Consider the following 20378-nt stretch of genomic DNA (forward strand, 5'->3'; position numbering starts at 1 on the left):
CCCTAAACCTAACCCTAAACCTAACGCTAAACCTAACCCTAAACCTAACCCTAAACCTTACCTTAAGTTAAATCGCGCTTCTGTCGGCGCGCTGTTGTGGGCGCGCTTTTGACATCGCGGTTTTAGCGCCGCGGTGTTGTCGGCGCGCTTTTGACGTTTGCGGTTATGTCGTGCCACGGAAGTTCCAACGTCCATTCCCACTCTTCCCATCCATCCATCCACCCACCCATCCAAATACAGGGGATCTGTTGCAAAACACAAATGGAATTTTAGCTCCTTGCCCTGTGTATTGTCTTCAGTGGATAGTTTTCATAATTCATAGAATAAGTTAGAATAGAGTAGAGCTGGACCTTGCAGGTTTTCTATAGTTTCCTGCTCAAGCAGGAGAACCTATACTATTTCAAATAAACTGTCTAGTCTCTTCTTAGCTATATAACCCTCTCAATTTGGCTGAGAAGCTACCATATTTTTCACAGTAGTTTTCCCTAAAAATAGAGGCTGCAAATCTGGGTGCATCTTATACACTGAATACAGCATTTTTTGCCTTCTGAAACCCCGCCCCCTTCACCAAAATAGCCGTGCATAGCTTTTAGAAGGCTTTCAGAGAGCTCCTTGGGGCTGGGAAGGGCAGAAATGGGCAAAAAATGGGCTGTGTTTTTGCTCAATTTTGCTCCCCCCAGCCCACAGGAACACTCTATAAGCCGCCTCCTAAAGGCTATCATGCCCTTTTATTGACAAAAAACAGGCCCGTTTTCATGAAAAACAGGCATTTTTGCTTGTTTTTGGCCCCACTCCCCAGGAGCACTCTACAAGCCTCCTAAATGCTATTCATGCCCTTTTGGGGGGGGGGGGAAACAGGCATGTTTTCGCAAAATACAGGCTGTTTTGGAGAGGTTTGCAGAGTGCAAAATTTTTTTACATTTGCCTCTTCAAAACCTTGGTGCATCTTATACTCCAGTGCGTCTTATACTCTGAAAAATACAGTACATGGAATTGTGCTACTGGAAGCTGCTGATGTGCCAGAAAGCATTCACATAGTAAAGCCTCTGATGGGAGAGGTGTACAACACCAGTTTATCATTGGCTCACCCTTGAGGGTCATCAGTTTAGATGAGACAAGGGATGAGACAAAAGCTATGCTTTGAGGTTGTAACCTTGAGGAAACATCTCTCAGCCTCACTGGAGAAACGTGTGATAAGGCCAAAGGACACTTTAGAGGAAGGATCTCCAAACGTGGCAACTTTAAGACTTGTGGACCTCAACTCCCAGAATTCAGGCTGGGGAATTCTAGAAGTTGAAGTCCATAAGTGTTAAAAGTTACCAAGTGTGGAAACCCCTACAATAAAGCATGGACTGTCAATGGAAGAAGGTTCAGGCACATTTGATCAGCTCTTCCTGCACACCACACCAGAAGAGACATTCTCATGTTACCAACCAAAGCTGGCCCATGCCATGTTAACTGTCGAGCTGTCACTAGGGAAAGGTTTCCTCACATGGTCGAGGAGAACAAATGGAGACTGATGAGTTTTTGAAGGGCCAGCCTCCCAACATCATATTCTGATGATACAAGAGTGAGAAGCTTAATTAATGCAGGGAAAAAAAAATCCAACCATCATGGTTTCTATAGATGATTTTGGGTTTAAAACCAGCTTGGTGGCTTGAAACCAGGGGTGTGAAATCCAGCAGGTTCTGGAGAACCAGTCGCGGAAATTTTGAGTAGTTCGGAGAACCGGCAAATGCCACCTCTGGCTGGCATCAGAATGGAGATTTTGCGGTATCCTTCCCCTGCCATGCCCACCATGCCACACCAAGCCACGCCCAGAGAACCAGGAGTAAAAATTGGATTTTACCACTGCTTGAAACCAAAGAATCAGCTGAAACTCTGCCCCCAATCCTAATAATGCATGTTTAATTGGACTGCAGTTTTTATTATCTTGGATTCCCAGGACCTGTAAGACACACTATGCCTGACCTGTATTTGTTTTGTTCTGGAAACCACACAAGAAACCTGAGAAACTTTGCAACCTCTGAACAGCCCCACAGGCTAGTGAAATGTCTGTGGTATCCAGTTCCCTGTTTCTATAGACCGGGAGGTTATCTTAGGACAACTACTTAGAAAAGAACAACTAAGTTGCCATAAGCAGCACGCACCTGTCTGAAGGCGGGCGGGCAGGGAGGGCTGGAAATATACATCGCGAGATGAAGTTTCGTCTTTGAAAAATTCATCCCGCCAGCCTGCTGTGTGTTGTCATAATCAGTTACGTCAGAATCCCAATTTTCAGCTATTTTAGATACAACTCGCCCTCGACTCGGGATCACAAGTGAGGCTAAATTTTTGGCTGCTAAGCAAGACAGTTGTTAAATCAGTTTTGCCCCATTTTACAATCCCTTTTTTTGCCACAGTTGTTAAGGTTTAACAGCAATTGCATTTGTAACCTTCCCAGTTGGTTTCCAACAAGCAAAGTCAAAGCGAGATTTTTTTTTGGGGGGGGGGTGAGATGGGAGAACGGCAGTTGTTAAGTGAATCATGCAGTCATTAAACAAATCTCGCGCTCCCCCCCCCTCCAAATCTCGCTTTGACGTTGCTTGTTGGACACCAGCTGGGAAGGTTGCAAATGCTGATCACACGATCCCAGAACTGTACAACTGTGCAAAATATGAAATATATTTATTCTACTTCCCCGTAGGAAATCTGCGAAGATGCCTCAATTCTCAACAAATGTTGTTGACGTCCTTGTTAGCGTGGAATTTTAAAACTTTTTATATTCGGTCCGCATATTATTGGATGCTTTGCATATTTGTCAGAGCAGAAAGGCAGGTATAAATCAAGTGCACTTAATACATAACTATGTACCAACAACCAAGTTTGACCCTATATGACTGCCAGGCAGGAAAAGATGGCCAGATACTGCCACCTGCTGTGCCCTGCTAGAGCCTGCTGGCTCTTAAATGCACATCACAATCCATTAAAAGGCTCCTTTGACCTAGCAAATCATCTCCAGCTGGGAGAACTTTGTGGGCGAAAACTCTCATCAGCTCCCTCATCCAACCCCTCTCTTTTCTCTGTACTCTGAATCCTTTGTTCAGTTACCTTGAAATGGCCTCTGATACCTTTATCTGTACAGGTTCATAAATGCTCAGTCCCCCCCCCCCCCCGATGCTGTTCAACCCTATGTGTAGCAAATAATTTAAATCCCTGAATGCATAAAAAATGTTTCAACTACATTGGCTACCAAGCTGTTTCAGATACGTCTTCCTAGTTGCTTCTTTGACATGATCTTTTGGGGGAAGAAACCTGTAGTAAATAAGATATAAAGGTAAACGTTCCCCTCGCACATATGTGCTAGTTGTTCCTGACTCTAGGGGGCGGTCCTCATTTCCATTTCATAGCCAAAGAGCCAGCACTATCCAAAAACGTCTCCATGGTCATGTGGCAAGCATGATTAAATGCCGAAGGCACACAGAACGCTGTTACCTTCCCACCAAATGTGGTTCCTATTTTTCTACTTGCATTTTTACATGCTTTCGAAGTGCTAGGTTGGCAGAAGCTGGAACAAGTAACGGGAGCTCGCTCCATTATGCGCTAGGGATTTGAACCACTGAACTACCAATTTTCTGATCGACAAGCTCAGCATCTTAGCCACTGAGCCACCGCATCCCTCAGTAAACAAGATAATATATTGCAAAAATGGGATGGGGTCTTTTCCCCCCCTAGTAGCTTCTTTTTTCCAGATAGGGCAATAATACCCATCAGACATGAAGTATGATTGAAGATTTATATATTATAAAAATAGGAAGGAAAGAAGGACATGGAAACGTTGCTTTTTATTAGGATTAAAATTCTAGGAAAAGGATTTTGATTAGTCACAAGGAAAAGTTTCCTAGAAATGCAAATAAACAAATGGTAGATACATACAGGATCATCAGTGAAATTGTCTTTCTCCCACTAAAGATTGTTTCCCTAACAACATGTGTTGATTCTCTCATTTGTTTTCAGGTTGGTACATTCGGGACCTGGGAAGGGCTCTCCACAGTCTGGCGTAGATTTGTCATTTGCCACTCGAACGGGCACACAACAAGGGATTGAGAGCCATCTTTTCAAAACCGAGACTAGCAGAGACCTTTCACTGTGGACCCGGAGCCTAGTTCAAGGTTGCCACAACGCCGCTGAACTCTCTGTGGAAGTCACAACCGGTAAATCAACAGCACAGAGGCTTCTTGGCGATCAAGTTCTCCCAGAGCAGGAGAAATCTTGGTGGACCTTCTCTGGTTTCTGCCAGTAGCAAAACAGAGACCGTATCAATAGAGCAGGGGTGGGTCCCGGCAGCCGTTACTGCCGGTTTGTGGATGTGCTGCGCATACACTTGATTCACATTGCGTGTGCATGCACAGTACAATAAAAATTGTTCTGTGCATGCGCAGAAGCCAAAAACAAGGTGGCGGTGCCCTATGGTGCTGCCAGGAAAACCGGTTCGGAGGCGCGGCAGGCCTGGGTCGCTGCCGGTTCCAGCAACCCAGGCCGCCAAACCACTACCGATTTCGGCCAAACCAGTAGGAACCCACCACTGTAATAGAAGTTGAAAGGATTCTTTTGCAATTTGGAGGAATTGGCTAAGAAGCAAAATCAACTCCATCCAACATCTGTTGCTCATACTAGATAGCAGATCCTTTTAACAGTGCTAGCCTGGGCTGTTGTTTTGTTTAAATCCTTTGATCAATGGTCTGGTCTCAGAGTTTCACTTTAAAAGATAGAAAGAAGAAGAGGGAGGGAGGAGGAGAGACTAAAGTCAACAACAGTTTTTCTGGAGATTAAAACAATTCAGGCAGCCTGATGAGAGATGGACATTGAGGAGAAATTGAGAGCAGAACAATTGGCCTAGTCCTAATCCCTTGAATGGCCTGGTCAGAGAACCAAGGTGACTCTTATACCCTGTTTCCCCGAAGATAAGACCACCCCAGATAATAAGCCCAATCGGGCTTTTGAGTCCATGCGCTAAAATAAGCCCCCGAAAATAGGGGAGGGACTAGGGGAGACATGACAGCAGTGTTCCAATATCTCAGGGATTGCCACAAAGAAGTGGGAGTCAAACTATTCTCCAAGGCACCTGAGGGCAGAACAAGAAGCAATGGGTGGAAGCTAATCAAGGAGAGAAGCAGCTTAGAACTGAGGAGAAATTTCCTGACAGTGAAAACAATTGATCAGTGGAACAGCTTGTCTCCAGAAGTTGTGAATGCCCCAACACTGGAAGTCTTTAAGAAGATTTGGATAGCCATTTGTCTGAAAAGGTATAGGGTTTCCTGCCTAGGCAGGGGGTTGGACTAGAAGACCTCCAAGGTCCCTTCCAACTCTGCTGTTGTATGAATTTGTATAAATAAGCCCCTCCCAAAAATATTGCAACCCAGCAGCCATGATGTGGCCACACTCGCCGCCTCCTGCACCTCAAAAATAATAAGACCTCCCAAGTCCTTATTTCGGGGAGGGGTGGGGTGGTTCCAAAAGAAAAGAAGACCCTGTCTTATTTTGGGGAAAACACGGTAGGTTCAAGAAGAAGAGTCAAGAAAGAGTTTCGTAGGGTGGATTGACCTTCCATCTGTGACATAAAGCTCTAAACCTGACACTTCATTATACAGCTTATATAAGTTGCTTTGAGGCAGTCAGTATCTCAACCTCCTCACAAGTTGGTCCTTTTGAGATGACGTCGGACAAATGAGGACAAGAACGCTTACTCCCCCTGTTAAGGAACATAAATGTAATGTTTATCAGTAAATCCTTGGCTATCACAAGAGTCTTTGCATCAGTGGTGAGTTTCAAAAATTGTTCGAACCTACTCTGTGGGTGTGGCCTCCTTTGTGGGAGTGGCTTGCCGCCCGTGTGACCGGATGGGAGTGGCTTGCCGTCCATGTGACCGGATATGAAGATGCCGACGACACTTGTCAGAACCACCTTAAATTACCTCACACACAGCATTGGCATGCCTAAGAATAGGATGTAAACTTGTTTTTTAAAAGGCATCTTTGGTTTGCGTTAAAACAACTTCAACACACGCAATGTTCTGATTGCACCACAAACGCAGTAGTCATCCTTACCTTTCACAGAGGCACTGAGTTTTAAAAATATGAGCATGATAGTGTAGAATAATCCTAGCCAAGGACCAGTGGTGGGTTTCAAAAAAATTTGGGACCTCTTCTGTAGGTGTGGCCTGCTTTCCGGGCCCACTGGTGGAACCTCTTCTAACCGGTTCAGTAGATTTGACGAACCGGTTCTACTGAATAGGTGCAAACTGGTAGGAACTCACCTCTGCTTTGCATCCAGAAATTTTGAAAAGCAAGACCAAGTGGCTAAATACCTCTTACTGAAAGTTTACACTTTATTCCATGTCCTTGACTGTGTATTTTCCCCAAGGTTGATAAACCTGATTCAGGGATGTTATAAGATACCCAACTCCCTTTTTAATTAAACACAGACAGCAATTGGTATTACACTATGGATCTTACCACGTTTTAATGGTGCACAGTCAGCTGTGCTGAAACCTTTGTGCTATATTAACCTCATTGTTAACAATCACTGGAACTTCTTTCCAATTAGCAGGGAACTCATTAGCATTCCTATTAATCCCCAAGCTACTACCAGCATCGGAGTGGCCTCATAATCTTTTATTAGCAATATCATTCTTCTAAAGTGCCATAAATCCTGTTTGTTCTTGTTCCCTCCTTCAGCTTGCATGTACAAAAACCAGGAGTGCCGTTTGACCATCCATTATGACCATGGATTTTCCCTCATCACCGAACCCCAAGTTGGTGCCTTTCCCAAAACCATCTTCCAGTATCCCTACGAGAAGCTAAAATCATCTTCAGATGATGGGATTCGGCTGCTCTATTTGGACTTTGGAGGGAAGGAAGGTGAAATTGTAAGTGTGTTGGGTTGTTTGTTTTTCAACGTAGCTGGGGATGAAGATGGTTATCATTTGTAGCATCTGATTATTAGAAAACACAATTCTCACAGATTAGCTGTTCCATGAAGCAGGAAAATCACATTTCATGTCATCATTAGTAGTCATTAATGACAAAAGAAGAATTTTCCCCATTCCATAGAAAACGTCTCTCAGGATTCCAAGGAATAGATCCATTGCAAGCAAAAACTCCAAAGCAGGTGAATTCCTCAAAGAATAGCTTTATTGGAAATATCATATCGGCACATATCTGGTGAAAACCGAGTCTCATGGTTTTCACCTACCGTATTTTTCGGAGTATAAGACGCACTGGAGTATAAAACACACCAAGGTGTTGAAGAGGCAAATTTTTTAAAAAAGTTTTTTCACTCTGCAGACGTCCTGAAAATGGCCAGTTTTTCGCAAAAACGGACCTGGTTTTTTCCCCCCCAAAAAGGGCATGAATATCTTTAGGCTTGTAGAGGGGGGGGGGACAAAAAAGAGCAGAAAATGGGCCCCTTTTTTGTCACAGAAAGGGCATGCATAGCCTTTAAGAGATCCCAAGATCAGGACTACTTTTTCTGAAACAGATATAGTAACTGAATTTTGCAAGTTTAAATGTGTTATTTCCTTTATCTAGTGAGGGACTTGTTTGAGACTTTTTTTTTCAAGTTATTTTCTTGGGCCAGGGCTCAAGGGCCACTTATCTGGTGACGGCTTTGATACTGCACTTCTTTCTGTCTTTTAAAATCATTCCTGATGTAACATGCCTGGATTATTCCATTAAATGATCTATTGGAGCCTCAAAATGCTGGTGCAGTGGTACCTCGGGACTTGGCTTTAGTTGGTTCTGGACGGTGTGACAGGAACTAAAATGGACGAATCCCAAACAAACCATGTGACCGAGATGGCGCACTGGTTAGAGTGCAGTTCTGCAGGCTACTTCAGCTGATTGCTAGCTGCAGTTCAAATCTCACCGGCTCAAGGTTGACTCAGCCTTCCATCCTTCTGAGGTGGGTAAAATGAGGACCCAGATTGTTGGGGGCAATAGGCTGACTCTGTAAACTGCTTTGAGAGCTGTAAAAGCACTATGAAGCAGTATATAAGTGCTATTGCTATCATATGAGCCTTTGTTTTGGCTGGGAAGAACTTTCTGTCTGTCCCTTTTCCTATCTCATCGACCTTCCAAGCATGGCCAATTTCCTGTCCGCTGTCTGTGGCCTTCTCCCTCCTTTTGCAGCAACCTTCCCAGAATGTCTGACTTCCTGTCTGTTCCCCACAGCTGTGCCCCTCTTCCTAGAACAGGAAGTCAAGTACTAAACAAAGGCTGAGTACTGGGACAACATTTTCACGTCAAAATGCGTCGAGAACCAAATTCAACGTGTTTTGAAGCAGTCATGAACTGAGGTATCACTGTATTTGCCCAAGCTTCAGTCACAATGCTGAAAAATAATGCTATATTTCAAACAAATATATTTGATGGCTTGGGCAACAATTCTGGACCCAGCCCAGAATTCTTCTTCTTGTGCCATATCCGTCATTGGATGTTGGCAATCATGTTGGCGATCCTATTTTTATCAACAGCAGCCCAAAAAAGTGCTGTTGAGTTTTGTCCAAACCAGTCCTTTAGATTTTGAAGCCATGATGTTCTTCTTCTGCCTGGACCTCATTTGCCTTCAGTCTTTCTTTGCAGGATTAAGTGAAATGTGCTATATTTTTCTGGGTGTCTCATCATACGTCCAAAATATTCCAACTTTTGCTTTTCCATGGTTTTGATGATGGTCCAGAATTAGCCACATACAATAACTCCTTGTCTCTTTGTTCTCTGATTTCAGCAACTGGACCTTCATTCCTGTCCAAAGCCGATTGTATTCATCATTCATTCATTCCTTTTTGCCAAGATTACAAGACTTGGATTGGTAGCATAAATTCTGTCTGTCATTGGCAAGAACAAAAAAAACGAACAAAGTGGAACTACTCGAGTCCAACTCTCCAACATGTTGTCAACACTGGGAGCTACTAGGAGAACATGTGAACTCTTCTGCAAATGACCTGAAGTTCAAATATGGGGCAAAGTCAATGTTTTGATCAAATAAAATAATAGGGCTCTGAAGAATAAGAGTCATCAACTAAAACATACGTTGCAAGGGAAACAACATTGATTGCTCTGAATAAAGTCAACATTGAGTAATTAAGAAGTAAGAGATGAATGCTGTATGATGACGTTTCATACTCATAAGTGTGCCTCTGTGTATGATTTTAGAGCAGTCCGCTCCATCTTGGGTTTTGAGAATGCCAGGGCTTCCCTAGAAGATTCAGCAATTTTTCAATGAAAAGATCGGTGATGGTAGAGTAGCTTCTGTGAATGCAAAGTTTTTCCCTTCCCCCCTTTATCGTTTCCCCCATCCTTTAAAATCTGCTCTGTATTTACCTCTAGTAGATCGGGCTGTTTTTGTAAACTGGTAACATATTCCAAATCCTTTGCAAACTGCAGAGAAACTGTCGTGGATAGAAATCCCAGAGAGTAGGAAATTTGAAAGCCACTAAAAAGTAAAAGCTAAGTAGAGAGTTACCATCAAAATAAGGGTTTTAAAAATGAACTCTATGTACTTTAGATTCCCCCCCCCCCTCTCACTAAACTATATTTCGGTTTTCAAAAAGCACAAAAGAAAATATCTATGTGCAAGATAGTGATTTGGTTGTTTGAGAGATGAGGTGGATGTGCAATCCACTCTAATTTTTTCCCCCATTAATAAGCATATCAATCTGTATGGGCAGAGCTCAAGTTGCTGTATTTCCCAGTCTTGGCAACTTTAAGAAACATAGGTTTCAACTCCCAGAATTCCCTGGGGCTGGGGAATTCTGGGAGTTGAAGTCCACTTGTCTTAAAGATGTCAAGTTTGGGAAATCCTGCTGTAGGAAGACATAGTTTGCTGACTGATTCAATCCATCCATAAAAAGGAACTCTTGAGTGGGCACACTTGGAGCCAAAAAAAATATCGCTAGATAGCACAGACAAAGGGTGTCAAACTGGCAGCCCGCAGGCCAGATGTGTCACGTGCAGGCCACACCCGCCCCGGCTCTGCAATGGCAAAAAACATTGTGATATGTTGCGATACGTCACGTGACGTGGTCAAATTTGACACCCGTGACGTACAACATAGACTCAGGACACATTGGAGAATTTGCTGGGGGGAAAAAACAAAGCTCATTCAAAATTGATGACATCCAAATAACCTAAGTTTTATAAAATTGCGATTGTTCCGTTAACAATTATAACTTGTGAAGGGGGGAGGGAGGTGGAATCTGGCGTACCCAATGCATTTTAAAACATTACAGTGGAAGTACAGTAAAAGTGATGGGAATGATAAAACATCTCGAAAAGAGGAAATGCATTTCAAATTAGTCCCAAGTTGGCTGAACTTTTAGTTCGCATGTGATGTGGTCAGTGGAATTTTGGCTCACTCGTTTTATGGCTTGCAATTCCCTTGCGCTTTGCAACAAGCCCATCTGCAACATTTGGCTCTCGGCCCTTCTAAGGCAAAGGAGAAGGTTTTGTAATGAGGAAGAAGATGGAAGCAGCTGCCAGGAGACAGAGGAGGATGCTAAAGAAGTATGGATAGAGAGGATACAGAAGCACTGCCCTTGAAGTCTTGAGTAATTCAGGACGGAAGCCATGGCAATCAGCAGTGTTGAAAAAAACTAGGAACAAGGCGAAGAAGAGGAACATCAACCTTAGCTAGAACGTCCATACAAAACACCTAGTCCAGAGTGGAAGCAAGAAGTGGCTATTAAAGCTCAGAAAATAGATTAAAGCTGGTGAGTGTGCTGTCGTTGATAAGGCACTCTGATGCAAAAATCAGAACAATATCATGTATCTTTTCCACCGATGTTCTGGAGTCCTCACCTAAGCAGGCAAAAGAACCTTCTGCACCTTTCAGGGTCCTCTCCTTTTTCTCGTGGTTTTACATCAAGGTGGAGAGAAATAAGTTGCAGTATTTTTCGGAGTATAAGACGCACCAAGGTTTTGAAGAGGCAAATTAAAAAGGGTTTGCGCTCTGCAAACCTCCCAAAAACGGCCCGGTTTTTTGCAAAAATGGGCCCTTTTTTTTTGGTCAAAAAAGGGGCATGGATAGCTTTTAGGAGGCTTATAGAGTGCTACTGGGGGCTGGGGGACGCAAAATTGCCTGGTTTTTTGCTCATTTCTGTCCTCCCCAGCCCCCAGGAGCACTCTGAAAGCCTCCTAAAAGCTATGCACAGCATTTTTGGTGAAGAGGGTGGGGTTTCAGGAGGCAAAAAATGCTGTATTCAGTGTATAAGACGCACCCAGATTTTTCAGCCTCTTTTGAGGGAAAAGGGTGCGTCTTATACTCCGAAAAATATGATATGTGATCTAGGCTCTTCCCTACCACCCATACTCCGCTATTCCACCAAGGAAAGGCGATACAGCCATTTTTCAAGAGTTCGATCCAATTGTCCTTAACATCTATAGAGATTCCCAATCATCCAGATCATGGTTGTCTGAGATGAAACAGCTTCTTGGATGAGAGAAGCGAAATGTCTTCAAAGAAAAAACCAGAAAGCCTAGTTGCCTCTTGAAAAAGTACCGTTGAGTGCCCTTAACAAGGTTTAACTAGAAGAATCCTGAAGCTGCTCAAGTCTTAACTGGTTGAGATCTTAAATTTTGTTTTGGGGTAGTTAACAGGCATCTGAACGTTGTGGTCTATAGCTCTGAAACTTGGCGCAGGTTGAAACCTTAGCAGCAACGCTTCATCCTGGTGACTGGCATTCACTGGATTAAAACCCAAGTCACATCAAGGATCTTTTCTTTCCGCCTCATTCTGGAGAACGAGGGCAATCCCATCACAGCAGCAGCAGACGGAAGGGCGGTTGAAGTGTCTTTTTAACACTGTTTTCATATGGTCTACAGAAATAAAGTCTCCTTAAAGTTGCACTCAACTTCATAGATAACGTCCATGTACTCTTCTTGGCTGCAATATGGATATGATCAAGAGCCGAGGTGGCGCAGTGGTTAGGGTGCAGTACTGCAGGCTACTTCAGCTGACTGTTATCTGCAGTTCAGCGGTTCAAATCTCACCGGCTCAAGGTTGAGTCAGCCTTCCATCCTTCCGAGATGGGTAAAATGAGGACCCAGACTGTTGGGGGCAATATGCTGACTCTGTAAACCGCTTAGAGAGGGCTGAAAGCCCTTTGAAATGGTATATAAGTCTAACTGCTATTGCTATGATGTAAAGGTAATCCTCAGCTTACGTCCAGGGGTACACATGACCCTGTTCTGAAGTTCTAAAGGCCACCGCCCCAGCAGTCACGTGACTGCACTTCAGGCACTTGGCAGTCAAGCCATAATTAAGGTCATTTGCAGCATCCCATGATCACATGGCCATGTTTTACAATGCTTTTGCTGAAAACTGGCATTCCATTTTTAGCAAAACTGGCCCACAGCAAAACATTGGTTCAATTCACGATAGTTGTGGTCACTAAACGGCAGCCATAAAACTTATAAAATCGAGTCGGTCGTGTGGGTGACTCATGTCACCATCATCATGACTTATAGTACTTACGATGAACAGGCTCCATTACAGTCATAAGTCAAGGAGTACCCTGAACTGTTGTCTTCTCAAATGCTTTCACCAGTCTGATCTCCAGCAAATAGACCTTTATTTGTGGTTTTTTCCACCCAGGTACAAGCCATGTCCAATCCTGCTTTGCTTAATAATCGGCTAAATGACTGTCAGATACATCAATATTAAAAGCTTAATGTCTACATCAAAAGGCCAAAAAAAACCCACCACCTTGTTTTCTATATGGATGCCCAGAGACACAGATTAATGCAGTTGTGTTTTTTATTTGTTTGTTTATTAGCCATAATAAATAAGTGTTTTTTAAGGTTGCTTAGATATATGTGGTCAGTTGGGAAAATGCTCCTGAATTGTCAACCTGAATCCATGCTACTGATTACAAATAAATAAAATAAATCGTTATAAGGATAGCAAAAACTGGAAGCGAAGTGTAAATGCGTAAGTTATGCTTGCTTTCAGCTGCATTTGAAGAAAATTCTCAGCAGCATTATATAGTCCCTGAAGTAATCAATCTAGGTTTCAAGGTAATTTGATTGGGAGAATAAATAGGATTCATAAAGGCCGCCCTGTTAATTCTTAAATGCGATTAAGGTAAACTTAGGGAATATTTGAAAGGTTGGAAATTTTTAAAACCCAAGATTGAGCTGTTAACCAGCTAAGATTTTACACACGGAGAATTTTTTTGGGTAGTTCTAGAAAATAACTGATTGCCATGGAATATCTTCCGTATAATTTCTTTCCTAGTATTTAGTTAGTAATATAAAATTAACTTAATAAAAAGCTGCTTGATTTTGAGCCTACATTATCACCATGTGCCCAGTTTGTGCCTAAGCTTCATTTTTATTTCATTTGGAGCTTTAAATGTATCTATATATCTATATCTCCATATACAGAGGCGTCTCTACTTTAAAATAAATATATTTTTGCAGATATGGACTTTCCATTGGTTTTTGTCTGTCCGTGGATGGATGACGTACAAAATTTTTGATTTAAATGGCATTTTGTGGAAAAAAAAATAAGGAATCTCAAATAACCCTTTCCAATGTAGCAGGATTTTCAAGTTCCTTCCATGGCAGTATTTATTATTGTGAATGAGCAAAAGCCAGAGCATAAAGTAGAATATTGTGTACTTTAGGAAACGTTCATGCATATGTAAATTCCATTGTACTGCTATTTTCGATACCTAACACCCCTCCACTGGAATATTATAACTATATCTGCTTTGTATATAATCAGGATTAATTCATTAGTTATATCACGTATTGTACGGTGCTCAAATCACAACATGAAGAAGTGAATAACTAATTTATATGTATGTATGTATGTATGTATGTTGTATTGGGTTTCTGTCGTGATGGACTCTTGTGAGGAGCCGATTGACAGATAATGGAAGCAGTTAGCTTCCTCCCATAATTGGGGCATACCAGGGGTTGTGACACTATATACATATACATACATACATACATACATACATACATACACATATACATACATATATATATATGTAGTCAAATACAGATTTTGAATGACTCTAGACGCCGTTACTTTAGATGTGTATGAATGAATTAAATGGAACTACCCCAGATTTATAAGAATTTAATCTACAATATTTATATTTTCAAGAGGGAGAAAAAAACGACTATATTTAATAAAGTCATTTATTGGATTTTTCTTGGTGAAGTGATAATTTATTTGATAAGGTCACTGATTTTTGTTCAATGGTTTTAGTCTGCTAAAATTTGTATAAAACAGAGAAGTACTGATTTCACAGGATGGGAATAATTCTTCCAGGTAAGTTCTCTTACTAAAGTACTACTGGTTCAATAGTTTAGTTCATTGAAAGGAGTATCAATCTCATGGCATTTCACAAAAATATAAATCTATAAATTCAGGAATGGCAAAACATGCTGATATATTTGAATAGAGCACTTGTCAGAATTATACTTGAAGGATGGAATGAGAGATAGAGAACAATTCAGGGAAAGAATTGAATTTAAATTTTTCGTGTTTTGAGTTTTTCTACATTTTTTTTTCTAAGACCTTGATAATGTTGCTTACCTTTTAATCTGGATAGTTTACTGTCTTGTAAAGTGAGTGAGCGGTAATTTGCAACCACTCTCAAAGTAGTTTTTCCTGACAGTCATGGTATTTCTCTAGAATTTCATGTGTCCCACACCTTTAAAATGATGGAAATATCTGGTTTTAAAAAGTACTTGCTAAGCGATATTTTTAAGTTTAAACAAACCACTAACTAATTTAACCAGACATTCTGCACATTTGAATATACATCAATAGAGAATTTACGTTTGCAGAGCTAAGCAACGTTCAAATCATGCAGACACGAGAGATAACTTAAGAAATTCTTTTTATTCTAGTAAAAAACTTTTTACAACACAAATAACTTCAAGTTCAATTTAATTATCTCAGAGGTTTGAGAGCATCACATGGTAGATACTGCCAAGCTTTAGGCATATCTACCAACAAGACACTTTTAAGGTGCTCTCAGTGTGCTGCACTTGCGAATGTCACTTCTTGTTTTTTTCTAAAACCCAATCAATGACCTGTAAATAAGCAACAGAAAAGTAATTAAAAATAGAAATACCTATATAAAGCAAACACTTGTATTGCATCCTAAAGTTCGAGAATATATATTAGTGATGCCTAACCTTTTCGGCACCGAGTACTGAAAGCATGCGTGGCGCCCTGCACATGCACCCGTGATCTCCCCACGTGCACCCCATCCCCTGTGCATGCACCCATGACCCACCCACACACATTTGGCCTCGCGCATGCATGCACATCTCCCACATGCGCCTCGCTCCCTGCACATGCGCGGCAGACCCTAAAACCAGCTGGCTGATGGAGATGCGCGCAGCAAAGCTGAGCTGGGGCTCACGTCTCACGTGCCCACAGGGGGCTCTGCATGCCACCTGTGGCATGCCTGCTATAGGTTCGCCATCACGGATATATTAGATGTTGAAACACTTCTTCCTAATTGGGGGCCTTTCCTAAGGAAAACACCATGTAACCCAGGGGTGTCAATCTTGTGTTGTCACGGCAGCATCATGTGACGTATCACAACTTCCCCCCCCCCTTTGCTAAAGGGCGTGGCCAGCGAATGACGCATCCAGGCCGCAGGCCGCGAGTTTGACAGTGTAAATATGCAAGTCTTCTGCTAGGCAATGAACGAGGACTGTAGCAACACTCAAGATACATCCCACAAATCATCATTGAAGGGATGAGTCAACCCTCTTTCAGATTCAACCAGCATAGAGCAGTCGACATCAGCTAACCTAATTCATAAAGCCAAACTTTGATAAAAGATGGAAGCTGATTCTCAGGAGCAAGTTACTTGTGATGCAAACACAGAAAACCATTACTTTACCTGCTGAACGTTGCCGTTAGCTGCTTTCTTCATTTCCTCCAGCAGACCTCGAGATGTTTTCAAATCCTAAATATGAAATACATTTACTTTCAACACACGCTGGCTTATTAATGAAAACCTTTTAAGATGGCAAGAAAGAATGATGGTCTTATTTAGTAACACTACTTTTGTTACATTTTCAATAGTAAATAGCGATCCAGGGGTCTTAATTTAGAAATTCTGCGGATGGACAAGAAAAGCCATTTATCATTGTAGTTGAGTCTTGTCAGCCAAGTTTCCTTACCAATTTTTGTTGGCATCATAATCTATTTAGATCCCCTTTATCAGGGGTCCCCTTGGTGTTGGGCCACAGCCTGTTTGGGACCAGGTTGTGAAAGTGGTGTGCGTGTGTGTGTGTGTGTGTGTGTGTGTGCGCGCGCAAAGCTGCATTTGTGAAAATGGCATGTGTGCGAAACCATCTCCCCTCCCTCTCTGCCGCCTCCATTGGTCCCCCGAGCTGGAAAGGCTGGAGACCATTACCCTATATTGTTAGATAATACAATTCCCAAATGTTTACATTCAACCAAAGTCATATAAGTCATATAAGAAGTGATGCTGGGACGTACTTGTGTAAAATCAGAGGAGTTCTTAACTTAAATATGCAGCAAGAGGGTATGAGCCACATCAGGAGAAATTGGAAAGGCTGGAGACCACTACCCTATATTGTTAGGTAATACAATTCCCAAACGTTTACATTCAACCAAAGTCATATAAGTCATATAAGAAGCGATGATGAGCCACATCAGGAGAAATTGTTCTGGAATGGTTGTACCCAATGGCACAAGTAGTTCTCGACATACAACCATAATGGGACATGTCCGTTACAGTTGTAAGCAAAAAAGAAAAAAACTTCCTCCCTTTTCCAGAACCTTAAAGCTACAGGACATGAAATTAATTTTGAAGGAACCATGTTAATCTCCAAAACTGAACACTTCAACAAGAGAATAATTTTGGAAGCTATCGAAATAGAGAAACACCCCGACAACATGAATAAACATGATGATACCTCCCGCCTACCAAACATCTGGAAACCAGCCCTAGTCAACAAATGAGCCCCACCCACCACGCAGGCCATTACAACACGAAACAACAATGGACCCATAGCCAGCACCAATCAGCACCAATCTACCAATCATGATGCAGCCACACATCCAATCAATCCACTTGCTGAAACAGGGGCAGCACTCCACCCACTCCCCCAAGGTTTGTAGAGGGACAGCAGCTCTGATCACACTTTAAGCCCGCCCCAAACAATCTCAATCTTACATGGGAAAAGACCAGCATACCTACACCCGTGAAAATCTAGGAAGATAGATGATAGATAGATAGATAGATAGATAGATAGATAGATAGATAGATAGATAGATAGATAGATAGATGATAGATAGATAGATAGATAGATAGATAGATAGATAGATAGATAGATAGATAGATAGATAGATAGATAAAGATAAGATAAGATAGATGGATAGATAGATCTATGGGGAGAGGGGGGGGAGAGAGAAAGGGGCAACATGTATCTTAAACGGGGAATATTTTAACAGCTTTTCCATTAGCAGTAGAGGTAAATGGATGGAGTTGTTCGGATTATGGGAAAGCAGCAGCTTGGTTGAAAAAGAAAATTCTGTGTTCCCAGTGACCACAAGATGGCAATGGTCTGCTATGAATAGTGGAACTCTTCCCGCAAAAGAATTCAAAATATTTTCTGCAAGGTAGCCTGAAGTAGAGATTGAAGCTGGCGTTGTATAATTCATACAGAATAGAACTTAATTAGCAGCAGACAGAAAGAAGATCACAATTCTAATGAAAGTTTCTCACTAGGTTACCTATTTTGACCAAGGCAAATTTTTACAGATGCAGCCTCATAGACGCCCAAGGACCCCCCCCTAAGGGACAAATATTCTCATATATTACATATAAAATGGGAGTTACTGCGTTCTACCACCTAGCAAGGCAGTCCCTTCCAAATTTTCTGAATTTTTGCATATTTTTGTCACTGAATGTTATCATCAGAGCTTCACTGGGCTCCTACAAATGGAGCGAGCTCCTGTTACTTATCCCAGCTTCTGCCAACCTAGCAGTTCGAAAGCAGGTAAAAATGCAAGTAGAAAAATAAGGACCACCTTGGTGGGAAAGTAATAGCATTCTGTGTGCCTTCAGTGTTTAGTCATGCCGGCCACATGAGCTAATAGGCGTCAGGAACAGTTGTGCAGTTACAGGAGGTAATTGCACTCAGCTGGTGGTCATTAGGCTCCTCTCCAGACTATAAAAAGACTGCTTGTGCACACGCCCCTCTTGCAGAAGTCAATGCAGGAATTAATGTCGGAGAACATTATTGTGAGCTTGGTAGGCTGGATTGCTGCCAAGCCTTATCTGTGCTGGATTACTGCCCAAGCTTGTCTGTGCCGGTTTGCTGCCAAGGAGCTGTCTGTCTGTTAATTAAATGCTGTAACTTATCTTTGGCTCGGCGTGTGTGTTGGTGTGGGACGAGAGGGGTCAGAACAGTTAATATGAATTTGCATATCACCCGTTAGGGCAAGGGTGGCCAGCAATGAGCTGTAGACTTCAGCTCCCAGAATTGAATTCTGGCTGGCTCAGGAATTCTGGGAACTGGTCCACAGCTCATAAAAGGATCATAGATGCCCACCCCAGTTAGAGGAAAACAAGGACTAAATTTTTTATCCTTTTAAACCATCCGACAAAAAACTATTATTCCACCGTTTGATCATCTGGTCTTTTGCACATGGAAAGAGAGAACAATTGAGTACCTTTAAGTAATACTTGGATATTTCAAATAAACGTTGACTGCATGCTGTGAAGCACTCGTGGTCCCTTGCAACGCCATGCTTCTCAAGAGTACTTGTGACGACTTCCTTCAGCATCTTGGGAAGAAAAAATAAATGGGTCTATTTTGATTTCAAGGGCCAGCACCATCAGGCTTCATCTCAACAGATCAAAGGCACCAGTTACTGTAACCATGTAATCAGCAGTGGGCTTCACATTTTATTATCACCGGTTCACCTCGTGCGTGCCCGCTCACTTCGCACATGTGCTTTGCTCGCTCACATGCTTTCTGTGCATGCACCCAGCCTCAAAAACGTGCCCAAATAGGATGGCATAGAGCCGAAGTGGTTGGGCAGGCCCACGAGCGATTTCCGCTATCGTCTGAATACCAGCTCTACATGTAATGTAATCTAGAGAAATAAAACTCTAGGTTGAAAGCTGCAGATCATCTTCTTGAGTTGCCAACAGGCCACAGAAGGCCTTTTGGAGTCTGTAAGAGCCAAGGTGGCGCAGTGGTTAAATGCAGCACTGCAGGCTACTGCTAGATCAGCAGTTCAGCGGTTCAAATCTCACCGGCTCAGGGTTGACTCAGTCTTCCATCCTTCCGAGGTGGATAAAATGGGGACCCGGATTGTTGGGGGCAATATGCTGACTCTCTGTAAACCGCTTAGAGAGGGCTGAAAGCCCTATGAAGCGGTATATAAGTCTACTGCTATTGTAATGATGTCATCATGAAAATCCAGCTGGGAGAAAGGAATTATTTACCCGTGTATGCTTCTGAGATCTCGATTCTTTTCCGGGATTCGGTGTCGCTGATTCCTTATTAGTGTTCTGGCTTGCTGAGTTGCTCCTGGAAGTTTCTTTGTTCACCACCCAGTTCTGAGAAGATGTGACAGCCGCAGAGGGCAGAGGGGTTGAAGTCTTCAAGCACTTCTTTGGGACAACGGTGGCTTGGTGACTCCTGCTGATTCTGCTCGACTGGGACAAGACAGAATCTGTGCTTTCAGACTGCAGTAATCTGAAACAAGAGTAACGTTGTTGGTTTTTTAACCGAAATGTATGGCTTGGATTTATTTTGAAAGTATAGCAGTATTGACATCAATCAGAATTATCAGCCTGAAAGCAAAATTAGCCATCAGATCATTGTCTACCCTCAGAGATCACATTAAATTTGATTTTCTCCATGTCCAGCTGTCCCTAATCTGATCTCCAGATGTAAATATAACTATTTTGAGATATGATGCAAATAACTTACCGTATTTTTTGGATTATAAGACGCACCTCACTATAAGACACAACTAAATTTAGAAGATGAAAACAACAACAAAAAAAGTGTTTGGCCCCTCCATGGCACATTCTCAGCCCTTTTGGGGAGCCTTTTTTCTGCCCTTTTCCAGCATTTTTTCTACACATTTTTGAGACTTTTTGGCCTGTTTTTCAGGCTTTTATCGGCCCATTTTTCAGGCTTTTTTCCACCTATTTTTGAGACTTTTGGAGGGCCCATTTTTCAGGCTTTTTTCAGCCCGTTTTGAGGCTTTTTTCGGCCTGTTTTTGAGGTTTTTTTTCAGCCTGTTTTTTAGGCTTTTTCCAGTCTATTTTTGAGGCTGTTTTCAGGCTGTTGTTGAGGCTTATTGTGGGCCAT

The 20378-nt window shown here is 42.3% G+C and overlaps 2 protein-coding genes across 2 annotated transcripts in view; one reads left to right on the plus strand and one right to left on the minus strand.

Annotated features, from left to right (window-relative positions):
• SNTB1 (syntrophin beta 1) overlaps nt 1–14194 on the plus strand; it is a 126130-nt gene extending 111936 nt beyond the window's left edge. The window contains exons 5-7 of the mRNA XM_087706733.1: nt 3997–4193; nt 6717–6907; nt 8764–14194. Coding sequence (XP_087562859.1) covers nt 3997–4193; nt 6717–6907; nt 8764–8856 — 481 coding nt within the window. The 3' untranslated portion in view covers nt 8857–14194. The remainder of the gene's footprint in view (nt 1–3996; nt 4194–6716; nt 6908–8763) is intronic.
• Nucleotides 14195–14390: 196 nt separating this feature from the next.
• Nucleotides 14391–20378, minus strand: part of MTBP (MDM2 binding protein) — a 28677-nt gene continuing 22689 nt past the window's right edge. Inside the window, exons 19-22 of the mRNA XM_087706741.1 lie at nt 19502–19754; nt 18721–18834; nt 15914–15979; nt 14391–15089 (exon numbers count right to left, since the gene is read on the minus strand). Coding sequence (XP_087562867.1) covers nt 15054–15089; nt 15914–15979; nt 18721–18834; nt 19502–19754 — 469 coding nt within the window. The 3' untranslated portion in view covers nt 14391–15053. The remainder of the gene's footprint in view (nt 15090–15913; nt 15980–18720; nt 18835–19501; nt 19755–20378) is intronic.

This window comes from Thamnophis sirtalis, unplaced genomic scaffold, assembly GCF_051295495.1.
Source record: "Thamnophis sirtalis isolate CommonGarterSnake01/CBP01778 unplaced genomic scaffold, rThaSir2_p1.2 scaffold_2, whole genome shotgun sequence".
Lineage (NCBI taxonomy): Eukaryota > Metazoa > Chordata > Lepidosauria > Squamata > Natricidae > Thamnophis > Thamnophis sirtalis.